This window comes from Pseudophryne corroboree, chromosome 1, assembly GCF_028390025.1.
Source record: "Pseudophryne corroboree isolate aPseCor3 chromosome 1, aPseCor3.hap2, whole genome shotgun sequence".
In the NCBI taxonomy this organism is placed as follows: domain Eukaryota; kingdom Metazoa; phylum Chordata; class Amphibia; order Anura; family Myobatrachidae; genus Pseudophryne; species Pseudophryne corroboree.
The window spans coordinates 845,554,645-845,569,409 of NC_086444.1; the positions used below are offsets into that span (position 1 = coordinate 845,554,645).

At 47.6% G+C, this 14,765-nt stretch overlaps 1 protein-coding gene across 1 annotated transcript in view; it reads right to left on the minus strand.

Annotated features, from left to right (window-relative positions):
* UBA6 (ubiquitin like modifier activating enzyme 6) overlaps positions 1-14,765 on the minus strand; it is a 170,044-nt gene that overhangs the window by 24,926 nt on the left and 130,353 nt on the right. Inside the window, exon 23 of the mRNA XM_063919926.1 lies at positions 2,565-2,616. Within this exon, the coding sequence (XP_063775996.1) occupies positions 2,565-2,616 (52 nt within the window). The remainder of the gene's footprint in view (positions 1-2,564; positions 2,617-14,765) is intronic.

Genomic DNA, 14,765 nt, shown 5'->3' on the forward strand with positions numbered 1-14,765 from the left:
CCGTTGGTGCTGGGCACGCCCCTAACAGTGATGTCGCCGGCCACAGACGCCCCCTATAGCAACGTCTGTGGGCCGCACCGCCCACTAAAATGATGTTTGCATGGCCACGCCCCCATTTCGCCCACGCGCGCGCCAATATGCCCCCGGAGTCCGGCGCTCTGCCCTATTTGAATCCTAGAAGGAACACTAGTGGTAATTCCCGCAAAGGACACACATGTATTGTACATTTGTGTAAAAATCATCATCCACGGTTTTTTTTCTAATTTTGACAAAAGAAGTTCTGTCATACTTTGTATACAGTGTCAGACATAAACACACATATTCAGCCAAAATTACAAAAAAAAGTGACTTTTCAAAATATGAGAGTGTTTTCTTTATGAGACTGAGTTTACTGTACTTCGCAGAGTGTAATAGCTGCTCTATCTGCATTCCGAAATTAAATGTTACATTGTTTTCCAGGAAAACACTGTAGCAGAGCATTTTGTATGCAAATACAGTCTCAGTCACACACAGAATATGAATATGCACAGATATGCATGCTGCGTATCATTTTAATCAGCAGAAGCTGCTTGTGCGTCCTATTCATATAGCGATGCATCTAAAATGCATTTATGGCAAAAAACGACACCATTATATTATTTGCGTCTAAAACGCCTTTTCGCTGAAAAAATTATAAACAAAGACAATCGGTGCTACCGAGTCCCGCGGCGGTATGGTGTGACTTCAAGGGCTGTTTAGAGTGACTACAGCAAAGTTGTTTAAGGACACGTCTGTAGATTGGCTCAGCGTCTCCAATGCACACAAAGAAAAGCACAGTTCAGAGTTCTACACAGCTTAGCATGGTGGTATCACCGATGCTTGCAATGCCCGTGAGCTAGGGTTCGATTCCCGCAAAGGACACACTTGTATTGTACATCTGTGTATAGATTAGCGTCCAGTTTTTTCTAATTTTGCCAAAACAAGTCTGGTCATACTTTGTATATCTCAGACATGCACATAGATGTACAGTCAAAATTAGAAAAAACTCTAGCTGCTACTTAGTACACAAATATACAAGTGTGAATTTTCAAATTATTAGTCTTATCTTCAGGAGACTGAGCAATGGACCATTGCTTTACCAAATAAGTTTGCGTCTGTACACACTATTTTTATTTATTGATTTATTTTTTTTGTCCCAATAGAGAATATATTTTCTACAGCATCCTTTTATTTACAGTATGCTATACACTTCAAGTTCCTGATTGACTCTCTCCGTGTTACCGTTGATTTTTGTGTGTAACATTAAAGTTGTCACTGGCCATTTGCCAGAGCTTGCTAAGAGTACAATATTACAGTACAATTACTGTAGTGTACTGTGTATCCATCCACCGATATTCGCTCTACAGTACTGGATTAGTGGAGCATTAGCCACCCAGTGGTGAATATGTGTATTGCATGCTGTGTATGTTGTTGCACCTCAACGAGCCTCTCCGTGCAACAACTCAACAACCTGAGCTACAGCTAAGGTGTGACAAATATTCTGTTTAGGCAGAGAAACTGCAACGATAAGGGACGCTCCATCTGTAATTGGTATAGCATACAATGTAGAGGGATATGGGAAGCATACAGATGTGTTCTCAATACGCCATGCAGTGGGAGATCCCTAGTAGGAGTGAGCCGCAAGGTCCTGTGTAAATCTGCTAGTGTCTTTATGCGACAAAAATGTGTCTAAGATGCAACGCAATTTGGCTGGGACACAGCAGGTGACTTTGCTGATTAATCTGATATGTAACACATATCTGTGTGCGGCTGAGTCTGTATATGAAACTTAACAGAACTCGGCATGGTAAAAAGCCATGGCCGCTGCATCACAGCACTTCATATGCAGTTTCATTCTCCGTAACACACTGATATATAAATGTTGCTTATCAAATAAACCAGCAGAGTCTCCTTGTGCGTGCTACATTGTGTTTAAGACGCATTTTCGTCAAAGAAAGACGCCCGACGCTATTAGTCTGATGGGACCTGGCACGCCAAGAGGGGTTGTTTGGTGTTACTGCAGCAAAGATGTATGCAGACACATCTGTATGATGGAACAAAAACTGTTTAAGGAGCTGCAGAAGGATTCAGGAACTCTTAACACAATGTGCAGCATTCAATTCTTTCCACCTTCCAAACCCGTTCTGTTTCTGCTGATGGGCATTGTATCATCATTTCAGTTCGCTACCCGCGGGGTAGCGAGGCACCCAACCATGTACACAGCTAAAACTGATAACTATGGCGCAATATGAGAGATAACGGGGATCACTGTAGAAAGGAGATTGTGTGTTATATATCATTTGAATACCGCCCAATGAGTTTCACGGGAGTGTTTTAACGTTTCAAAGTTGGGAAAAGACAGCTGTGGTGAAATGGGACGCTCAATAAATGAGACATTGTGGCACATATTATTATAGTCAGAAATGGTATTATTACTATAAATAACTACAAGTAGCAATAAAAACAAACAAACAAACAAACAAACAGGTAATTTACAGCAATGACAATCATCATGTATTGTCAACGAGTTTTCAGCATTTACTCACTTCCATCTTTTAACTGTGTATCCAGGGGGAATGAATGTAATAGTTGCTGAGCCTAATGTAAAGAAAAACAAAAATGGAATAAACAAGTAGGGGAAAAAAAGGGTTAATAGAGCTTGAAATATTATTACTGCAGCCATCACTCAAATGTATTGTGGCAAGAAAACAATGGAAAAAAATGGAAAAATAAAATAAGATTTTAATCACCGGTAAATCTATTTCTCGTAGTCCGTAGTGGATGCTGGGCACTCCGTAAGGACCATGGGGAATAGACGGGCTCCGCAGGAGACTGGGCACTCTAAAAGAAAGATTAGGTACTATCTGGTGTGCACTGGCTCCTCCCTCCATGCCCCTCCTCCAGACCTCAGTTAGGACACTGTGCCCGGAAGAGCTGACACGATAAGGAAGGATTTTGAATCCTGGGTAAGACTCATACTAGCCACACCGTATAACTCGTGATACTATACCCAGTTAACAGTATGAAATATAACTGAGCCTCTCAACAGATGGCTCAACAATAACCCTTTAGTTAGGCAATAACTATATACAAGTATTGCAGACAATCCGCACTTGGGATGGGCGCCCAGCATCCACTACGGACTACGAGAAATAGATTTACCGGTGAGTAAAATCTTATTTTCTCCGATGTCCTAGTGGATGCTGGGAACTCCGTAAGGACCATGGGGATTATACCAAAGCTCCCAAACGGGCGGGAGAGTGCGGATGACTCTGCAGCACCGAATGAGAGAACTCCAGGTCCTCCTCAGCCAGGGTATCAAATTTGTAAAATTTAGCAAACGTGTTTGCCCCTGACCAAGTTGCAGCTCGGCAAATTTGTAAAGCCGAGACCCCTCGGGCAGCCGCCCAAGATGAGCCCACTTTCCTTGTGGAATGGGCTTTTACTGATTTAGGATGCGGCAATCCAGCCGCAGAATGCGCCAGCTGAATTGTGCTACAAATCCAGCGAGCAATAGTCTGCTTAGAAGCAGGAGCACCTAGTTTGTTGGGTGCATACAGGATAAAAAGCGAGTCAGTTTTCCTGACTCCAGCCGTCCTGGAAACATAAATTTTCAAGGCCCTGACTACGTCCAGTAACTTGGAATCTTCCAAGTCCCTAGTAGCCGCAGGCACTACAATAGGTTGGTTCAAGTGAAAAGCTGATACCACCTTAGGGAGAAACTGGGGCCGAGTCCTCAATTCTGCCCTATCCATATGGAAAATCAGATAAGGGCTTTTACATGACAAAGCCGCCAATTCTGACACACGCCTGGCCGAAGCCAATAACATGACCACTTTTCCACGTGAGATATTTCAAATCCACAGTTTTAAGTGGCTCAAACCAATGTGATTTCAGGAAACTCAACACCACGTTGAAATCCCAAGGTGCCATAGGAGGCACAAAAGGGGGCTGAACATGTAACACTCCCTTTACAAATGTCTGAACTTCAGGCAGTGAAGCCAGTTCTTTCTGGAAGAAAATCGACAGAGCCGAAATCTGGATCTTAATGGAACCCAATTTTAGGCCCATAGTCACTCCCGACTGTAGGAAGTGCAGAAAACGACCCAGCTGAAATTCCTCAGTAGGGGCCTTCCTGGCCTCACATCACGCAACATATTTTCGCCAAATACGGTGATAATGGTTTGCGGTTACTTCTTTCCTAGCTTTTATCAGCGTAGGAATGACTTCCTCCGGAATGCCCTTTTCCTTTAGGATCCGGAATTCAACCGCCATGCCGTCAACGCAGCCGCGATAAGTCTTGGAACAGACAGAGCCCCTGCTGTAGCAGATCCTGTCTGAGCGGTAGAGGCCATGGGTCCTCTGATATCATTTCTTGAAGTTCTGGGTACCAAGCTCTTCTTGGCCAATCCGGAACCACGAGTATCGTTCTTACTCCTCGCCTACTTATTATTCTCAGTACCTTTGGTATGAGAGGCAGAGGAGGGAACACATAAACCGACTGGTACACCCACGGTGTCACTAGAGCGTCCACAGCTATCGCCTGAGGGTCCCTTGACCTGGCGCAATATCTCTTTAGCTTTTTGTTGAGGCGGGACGCCATCATGTCCACCTGTGGCCTTTCCCAACGGTTTACCAACAGTTGGAAGACTTCTGGATGAAGTCCCCACTCTCCCGGGTGTAGGTCGCGTCTGCTGAGGAAGTCTGCTTCCCAGTTGTCCACTCCCGGAATGAACACTGCTGACAGTGCTAAGACGTGATTTTCCGCCCATCGGAGAATCCTTGTGGCTTCTGCCATCGCCATCCTGCTTCTTGTGCCGCCCTGTCGGTTTACATGGGCGACTGCCGTTATGTTGTCTGATTGGATCAGTACCGGCTGGTTTTGAAGCAGGGGCCTTGCCTGACTTAGGGCATTGTAAATGGCCCTCAGTTCCAGAATATTTATGTGTAGGGACGACTCCTGACTTGACCAAAGTCCTTGGAAATTTCTTCCCTGTGTGACTGCCCCCCAGCCTCGAAGGCTGGCATCCGTGGTCACCAGGACCCAGTCCTGTATGCCGAATCTGCGGCCCTCTAGAAGAAGAGCACTCTGCAGCCACCACAGCAGAGACACCCTGGTCCTTGGAGACAGGGTTATCAGCCGATGCATCTGAAGATGCGATCCCGACCACTTGTCCAAGAGGTCCCACTATAAGGTTCTTGCATGGAACCTGCCGAATGGAATTGCTTCGTATGGAGCTACCATTTTTCCGAGGATTCGTGTGCAGTGATGCACCGATACCTGTATTGGTTTCAGGAGGTCTCTGACTAGAGATGACAGCTCCTTGGCTTTCTCCTCCGGGAGAAACACTTTTTTCTGTTCTGTGTCCAGAACCATCCCCAGGAACAGTAGGCGTGTGGAAGGAACCAGCTGTGGAATGTTTAGAATCCATCCGTGCTGTTGTAGCACTTCCCGAGATAGTGCTACTCCGACCAACAACTGCTCCTTGGACCTCGCCCTTATAAGGAGAACGTCCAAGTACGGGATAATTAAAACTCCCTTTTTTCGAAGGAGTATCATCATTTCTGCCATTACCTTGGTAAACACCCTCGGTGCCGTGGACAGTCCAAACGGCAGTGTCTGGAATTGGTAATGGCAATCCTGTACCACAAACCTGAGGTACTCCTGGGGAGGATGGTAAAATAAGAATTTACTTACCGATAATTCTATTTCTCATAGTCCGTAGTGGATGCTGGGGACTCCGTAAGGACCATGGGGAATAGCGGCTCCGCAGGAGACTGGGCACATCTAAAGAAAGCTTTAGGACTATCTGGTGTGCACTGGCTCCTCCCCCTATGACCCTCCTCCAAGCCTCAGTTAGGATACTGTGCCCGGACGAGCGTACACAATAAGGAAGGATTTTGAATCCCGGGTAAGACTCATACCAGCCACACCAATCACACCGTATAACCTGTGATCTGAACCCAGTTAACAGCATGATAACAGAGGAGCCTCTGAAAGATGGCTGACAACAATAATAACCCGATTTTTGTAACAATAACTATGTACAAGTATTGCAGACAATCCGCACTTGGGATGGGCGCCCAGCATCCACTACGGACTATGAGAAATAGAATTATCGGTAAGTAAATTCTTATTTTCTCTAACGTCCTAAGTGGATGCTGGGGACTCCGTAAGGACCATGGGGATTATACCAAAGCTCCCAAACGGGCGGGAGAGTGCGGATGACTCTGCAGCACCAAATGAGAGAACTCCAGGTCCTCCTCAGCCAGGATATCAATTTTGTAGAATTTTACAAACTTATTTGCTCCTGACCAAGTAGCTGCTCGGCAAAGTTGTAAAGCCGAGACCCCTCGGGCAGCCGCCCAAGATGAGCCCACCTTCCTTGTGGAGTGGGCATTTACAGATTTTTGGCTGTGGCAGGCCTGCCACAGAATGTGCAAGCTGAATTGTACTACAAATCCAACGAGCAATAGTCTGCTTAGAAGCAGGAGCACCCAGCTTGTTGGGTGCACACAGGATAAACAGCGAGTCAGATTTCCTGACTCCAGCCGTCCTAGAAACATATATTTTCAGGGCACTGACAACGTCTAGCAACTTGGAGGCCTCCAAGTCCCTAGTAGCCGCAGGCACCACCAATAGGTTGGTTCAGGTGAGACGCTGAAACCACCTTGGGGAGAAACTGAGGACGAGTCCTCAATTCCGCCCTGTCCGAATGGAAAATCAGATAAGGGCTTTTTCAGGATAAAGCCGCCAATTCTGACACGCGCCTGGCCCAGGCCAGGACCAACAGCATGACCACTTTCCATGTGAGATATTTTAACTCCACAGATTTAAGTGGTTCAAACCAATGTGACTTTTGGAACCCAAAACTACATTGAGATCCCAAAGTGCCCCTGGAGGCACAAAAGGAGGCTGTATATGCAGTACCCCTTTTACAAACGTCTGAACTTCAGGGACTGAAGCTAGTTCTTTTTGGAAGAAAATTGACAGGGCCGAAATTTGAACCTTAATGGACCCCAATTTCAGGCCCATAGACACTCCTGTTTGCAGGAAATGTAGGAATCGACCCAGTTGAATTTCCTCCGTCGGGCCTTACTGGCCTCGCACCACGCAACATATTTTCGCCAATTGCGGTGATAATGTTTTTGCGGTTACATCCTTCCTGGCTTTGATCAGGATAGGGATGACTTCATCCGGAATGCCTTTTTTCCTTCAGGATCCGGCGTTCAACCGCCATGCCGTCAAACGCAGCAGCGGTAAGTCTTGGAACAGACAGGGTCCTTGCTGGAGCAGGTCCCTTCTTAGAGGTAGAGGCCACGGATCCTCCGTGAGCATCTCTTGAAGTTCCGGTTACCAAGTCCTTCTTGGCCAATCCGGAACCACGAATATAGTGCTTACTCCTCTCCATCTTATCAATCTCAGTACCTTGGATATGAGAGGCAGAGGAGGGAACACATACCCTGACTGGTACACCCACGGTGTTACCAGAGCGTCTACAGCTTATTGCCTGAGGGTCCCTGGACCTGGCGCAATACGTGTCGAGTTTTTAATCATGTGGAAGACTTCTGGGTGAAGTCCCCACTCTCCCGGGTGGAGGTCGTGCTGAGGAAGTCTGCTTCCCAGTTGTCCACTCCCGGAATGAATACTGCTGACAGTGCTATCACATGATTTTCCGCCCAGCGAAGAATCCTTGCAGCTTCTGCCCTTGCCCTCCTGCTTCTTGTGCCACCCTGTCTGTTTACGTGGGTGACTGCCGTGATGTTGTCCGACTGGATCAACACCGGCTGACCTTGAAGCAGAGGTCTTGCTAAGCTTAGAGCATTGTAAATGTCCCTTAGCTTCAGGATATTTATGTGAAGTGATGTCTCCAGGCTTGACCATAAGCCCTGGATATTCCTTCCCTGTGTGACTGCTCCCCAGCCTCGCAGGCTGGCATCCGTGGTCACCAGGACCCAGTCCTGAATGCCTAATCTGCGGCCCTCTAGAAGATGAGCACTCTGCAACCACCACAGGAGGGACACCCTTGTCCTTGGTGACAGGGTTATCCGCTAATGCATCTGAAGATGCGATCCGGACCATTTGTCCAGCAGGTCCCACTGGAAAGTTCTTGCGTGGAATCTGCCGAATGGGATTGCTTCGTAGGAAGCCACCATTTTACCCAGAACCCTTGTGCATTGATGCACTGAGACTTGGCTCGGTTTTAGGAGGTTCCTGACTAGCTCGGATAACTCCCTGGCTTTCTCCTCCGGGAGAAACACCTTTTTCTGGACTGTGTCCAGAATCATCCCTAGGAACAGAAGACACGTCGTCGGAACCAGGTGCGATTTTGGAATATTGAGAATCCAATCGTGCTGCCGCAACACTACCTGAGATAGTGCTACACCGACCTCCAACTGTTCCCTGGATCTTACCCTTATCAGGGAATTGTCCAAGGAAGGGATAACTAAAATTCACTTCCTTCGAAGGAGTATCATCATTTCGGCCATTACCTTGGTAAAGACCCGGGGTGCCGTGTACCATCCATACGGCAGCGTCTGAACTGATAGTGACAGTTCTGTACCATAAACCTGAGGTACCCTTGGTGAGAAGGGTAAATTTTGACATGAAGGTAAGCATCCTTGATGTCCCGAGACATCATGTAGTCCCCTTCTTCCAGGTTCGCAATCACTGCTCTGAGTGACTCAATCTTGAATTTGAACCTCTGTACGTAAGTGTTCAAAGATTTTAGATTTAGAATCGGTCTCACCGAGCCGTCCGGCTTCGGTACCACAACAGTGTGGAATAATACCCCGTTCCCTGTTGCAGGAGGGGTATCTTGATCATCACCTGCTGGGAATACAGCATGTGAATGGCTTCCAAAACTGTCTCCCTGTCAGAAGGAGACATCGGTAAAGCCGACTTTAGGAAACGGCGAGGGGGAGACGTCTCGAATTCTAATTTGTACCCCTGAGATATCACCTGAAGGATCCAGGGGTCTACTTGCGAGTGAGCTCACTGCGCGCTGAAATTCATTGAGACGGGCCCCCCACCGTGCCTGATTCTGCTTGTAAAGCCCCAGCGTATACTGAGGGCTTGGCAGAGGCGGGAGAGGGTTTCTGTTCCTGGGAACTGGCTGATTTCTGCAGCCTTTTTCCTCTCCCTCTGTCACGGGGCAGAAATGAGGAACCTTTTGCCCGCTTTTCCACGAAAAGACTGCGCCTGATAATACGGCGTCTTCTCATGTTGAGAGGCGACCTGGGGTACAAACGTGGAATTCCCAGCTGTTGCCGTCGCCACCAGGTCTGAAAGACCGACCCCAAATAACTCCTCCCTTAATAAAGCAATACTTCCAAATGCCGTTTGGAATACGCATCACCTGACCACTGACGTGTCCATAACCCTCTACTGGTAGAAATGGACAACGCGCTTAGACTTGATGCCAGTCGGCAAATATTCCGCTGTGCATCACGCATATATAAAAATGCATCTTTTAAATGCTCTATAGGCAAAAATATACTGTCCCTATCTAGGGTATCAATATTTTCAGTCAGGGAATCCGACCACGCCAACCCAGCACTGCACATCCAGGCTGAGGCGATTGCTGGTCACAGTATAACACCAGTATGTGTGTAAATACCTTTTAGGATACCCTCCTGCTTTCTATCAGCAGGATCCTTAAGGGCGGCCATCTCAGGCGAAGGTAGAGCCTTTACAAGCGTGTGAGCGCTTTATCCCCCCTAGGGGGTGTTTCCCAACGCACCCTAACCTCTGGCGGGAAAGGATATAATGCCAATAACATTTTAGAAAATATCCGTTGTTATCGGGGGAAACCCACGCATCATCACACACCTCATTTAATTTCTCAGATTCAGGAAAACTACAGGTAGTTTTTCCTCACCGAACATAATACCCCTTTTTTGGTGGTACTCGTATTATCAGAAATGTGTAAAACATTTTTCATTGCCTCAATCATGTAACGTGTGGCCCTACTGGAAGTCACATTCGTCTCTTCACCGTCGACACTGGAGTCAGTATCCGTGTCGGCGTCTATATCTGCCATCTGAGGTAACGGGCGCTTTAGAGCCCCTGACGGCCTATGAGACGTCTGGACAGGCACAAGCTGAGTAGCCGGCTGTCTCATGTCAACCACTGTCTTTTATACAGAGCTGACACTGTCACGTAATTCCTTCCAACAGTTCATCCACTCAGGTGTCGACCCCCTAGGGGGTGACATCACTATTACAGGCAATCTGCTCCGTCTCCACATCATTTTTCTCCTCATACATGTCGACACAAAAGTACCGACATACAACACACACACAGGGAATGCTCTGATAGAGGACAGGACCCCACTAGCCCTTTGGGGAGACAGAGGGAGAGTTTGCCAGCACACACCAGAGCGCTATATATATACAGGGATAACCTTATATAAGTGTTTTTCCCCTTATAGCTGCTGTATAGTTAATACTGCGCCTAATTAGTGCCCCCCTCTCTTTTTTTTAACCCTTTCTGTAGTGTAGTGACTGCAGGGGAGAGACAGGGAGCTTCCCTCCAACGGAGCTGTGAGGGAAAATGGCGCCAGTGTGCTGAGGAGATAGGCTCCGCCCCTTTTTTGCGGACTTTTCTCCTGCTTTTTTATGGATTCTGGCAGGGGTTAAATGCATCCATATAGCCCAGGAGCTATATGTGATGCATTTTTTTTGCCATCCAAGGTGTTTTTATTGCGTCTCAGGGCGCCCCCCCCCAGCGCCCTGCACACTCAGTGACCGAAGTGTGAAGTGTGCTGAGAGCTGTGCGCTACCTTGTTGAAGACAGGACGTCTTCTGCCGCCGATTTTCCGGACCTCTTCTGCCTTCTGGCTCTGTAAGGGGGCCGGCGGCGCGGCTCTGGGACCCATCCAAGCTGGGCCTGTGATCGTCCCTCTGGAGCTAATGTCCAGTAGCCTAAGAAGCCCAATCCACTCTGCACGCAGGTGAGTTCGCTTCTTCTCCCCTTAGTCCCTCGATGCAGTGAGCCTGTTGCCAGCAGGTCTCACTGAAAATAAAAAACCTAATCTAAAACTTTCACTAAGAAGCTCAGGAGAGCCCCTAGTGTGCACCCTTCTCGTTCGGGCACAGAGATCTAACTAAGGCTTGGAGGAGGGTCATAGGGGGAGGAGCCAGTGCACACCAGATAGTCCTAAAGCTTTCTTTAGATGTGCCCAGTCTCCTGCGGAGCCGCTATTCCCCATGGTCTTTACGGAGTCCCCAGCATCCACTTAGGACGTTAGAGAAATGGGGACATGCAGGTAAGCATCCTTGATGTCCAGGGATACCATGTAATCCCCCTCGTCCAGGCTTGCAATAACCGCCCTGAGCGATTCCATCTTGAACTTGAATTTTTTTATGTATGTGTTCAAGGATTTCAAATTTAAAATGGGTCTCACCGAACCGTCCGGTTTCGGTACCACAAACAGTGTGGAATAGTAACCCCCTCCTTGTTGAAGTAGGGGCACCTTGACTATCACCTGCTGGGAATACAGCTTGTGAATTGCCTCTAGCACAGCCTCCCTGCCCGAGGGAGTTGTCGGCAAGGCACATTTTTTAGAAAAAATGGCGGGGGGGAGACATCTCGAATTCCAGCTTGTACCCCTGAGATACTACTTGAAGGATCCAGGGATCCTGTGAGCGAGCCCACTGACCGCTGAAATTTTTGAGGCGGACCCCCACCGTACTTGGCTACGCCTGTGGAGCCCCCGCGTCATGCGGTGGGCTCAGAGGAAGCGGGGGAAGAATTTTGATTCTGGGAACTGGCTGACTGGAGCAGCTTTTTCCCTCTTCCCTTGTCTCTGTGCAGAAAGGAAGCGCCTTTGACCCGCTTACTTTTCTGAAGCCGAAAGGATTGTACCTGATAATACAGTGCTTTCTTAGGCTGTGAGGAAACCTGAGGTAAAATTTTTTCTTCCCAGCTGTTGCTGTGGATACGAGGTCCCAGAGACCATCCCCAAACAATTCCTCACCCTTATAAGGCAGATCTATGTGCCTTTTAAAGTCAGCATCACCTGTCCAGTGTCGGGTCTCTAATACCCTCCTGACAGAATGGACATTACATTAATTCTGGATGCCAGCCGGTAAAATATCCCTCTGTGCATCCTTCATATATAAGACGACGTCTTTAATATGCTCTTATGTTAGCAAACTAGTATCCCTGTTTGACAGGGTCACAGACCACGCTGCAGCAGCAATATCTGCAGGTCTCAGTCTAGTACCTGAGTGTGTAAATACAGACTTCAGGATAGCCTCCTGCTTTTTATTAACAGGTACCTTCAAAGTGGCCGTATCCTAAGACGGCAGTGCCACCTTTTTTGACAAACGTGTGAGCGCCTTATCCGCCCTAGGGGATATCTCCCAGCGTAACTTATCCTCTGGCGGGAAAGGGTACGCCAACAGTAACTTTTTAGAAATTACCAGTTTCTTATCTGGGGAACCCACGCTTTTTCACACACTTCATTCACTCATCTGATGAGGGAACAAAACACTGCCTGCTTTTTCTCCCCAAACATAAAACCCTTTTTTAGTGGTACTTGGGTTAATGTCAGAAATGTGTAATACATTTTTTATTGCCGGGATCAAGTCACGGATGTTCCTAGTGGATTGTGTATATGTCTCAACCTCGTCGACACTGGAGTCAGACTCCGTGTCGACATCTGTGTCTGCCATCTGAGGGAGCGGGCGTTTTTGAGCCCCTGATGGCCTTTGAGACGCCTGGGCAGGCGCGGGCTGAAAAGCCAGCTGTCCCATAGCTGTTACGTCATCCAGCCTTTTATGTAAGGAGTTGACACTGTCGGTTAATACCTTCCACCTATCCATCCACTCTGGTGTCGGCCCCACAGGGGGAGACATCACATTTATCGGCATCTGCTCCGTCACCACATAAGCCTCCTCATCAAAACATGTCGACACAGCCGTACCGACACACCGCACACACACAGGGAATGCTCTGACTGAGGACAGGACCCCACAAAGCCCTTTGGGGAGACAGAGAGAGAGTATGCCAGCACACACCAGAGCGCTATACAATGTGGGGATTAACACTATAACTGAGTGAATTTTCCCCAACAGCTGCTTGTATATACAATATTGCGCCTAAATTTAGTGCCCCCCCTCTCTTTTTAACCCTTTGAGCCTGAAAACTACAGGGGAGAGCCTGGGGAGCTGTCTTCCAGCTGCACTGTGAAGAGAAAATGGCGCCAGTGTGCTGAGGGAGATAGCTCCGCCCCTTTTTCGCGGACTTTTCTCCCGCTTTTTTATGGATTCTGGCAGGGGTATTTATCACATATATAGCCTCTGGGGCTATATATTGTGATTATTTTGCCAGCCAAGGTGTTTATATTGCCCTCAGGGCGCCCCCCCCCCAGCGCCCTGCACCCATCAGTGACCGGAGTGTGAGGTGTACATGAGGAGCAATGGCGCACAGCTGCAGTGCTGTGCGCTACCTTGGTGAAGACTGAAGTCTTCTGCCGCCGATTTTCCGGACCATCTTCATGCTTCTGGCTCTGTAAGGGGGACGGCGGCGCGGCTCCGGGAACGAACACCAAGGACGGGTCCTGCGGTCGATCCCTCTGGAGCTAATGGTGTCCAGTAGCCTAAGAAGCCCAAGCTAGCTGCAAGCAGGTAGGTTCGCTTCTTCTCCCCTTAGTCCCTCGTTGCAGTGAGCCTGTTGCCAGCAGGTCTCACTGTAAAATAAAAAACCTAAAATATACTTTCTTTCTAGGAGCTCAGGAGAGCCCCTAGTGTGCATCCAGCTCGGCCGGGCACAGAAATCTAACTGAGGTCTGGAGGAGGGGCATGGAGGGAGGAGCCAGTGCACACCAGGTAGTACCTAATCTTTCTTTTAGAGTGCCCAGTCTCCTGCGGAGCCCGTCTATTCCCAATGGTCCTTACGGAGTTCCCAGCATCCACTAGGACGTTAGAGAAAATATATATATTTTTTTAGGGAAATCTTATTGGATAACCTGTACAAAAACATATCCGTGAAACATCAGGAACAGCTACAGTTTCCACTCCCGATGTTTCATTGCACCTCCCTGGATACCCCCTATCTGTTCTTATGGGGTCCATACATCAGATAAATCCCTGGGTCGGTGGATTGGGGAAATCAAACATTTGGAAATTCTCAATTCATTGATCACAACCAAAATTTGATTGGAATTAGAGAGTTCAGGATTTTTAACATGCAGTTTTTTGCATATTCCCAGGCAGATTGCTGATCGATGTACACCGATCTGTGTTTTTGATCTCGGAACAGCGCTGTCAGAACAGAAATCTACCCATACATACACGGGCACCATTAGATGAACACACATAAAATTTACAGACTCTCTGGGGTATATTTACTAAAGATACATTTTTGACGATTTGGGGTTTTGTTGTTTATTTTCATTCAAATTTGCAAATAGTAGCTTTACTAAATTTAAAACCAATTCTATAACCGAATCTCGACTAAAACTGAATATTGACCAAACATCGTTACTTTTACACACTGTAGACAGCTTTTGGATTACCCAGATTTACTAACAGTTGGTTTGTAAATCTAACAAAAATTGAACACAAAACAGACACAGAAATACCCAAAATAATAGACAAATAATATCCCTTTCAGACTGGAGGCTTATTGCCGGGCCACTGACGTCACCGTGTCACGTGCAGAGGCAGTGCTTTTAGATGACATCATCTTCAAGCGCCTGTTCTTCCTATTTAGTGAACTGATGCCAGGTCACATCGGC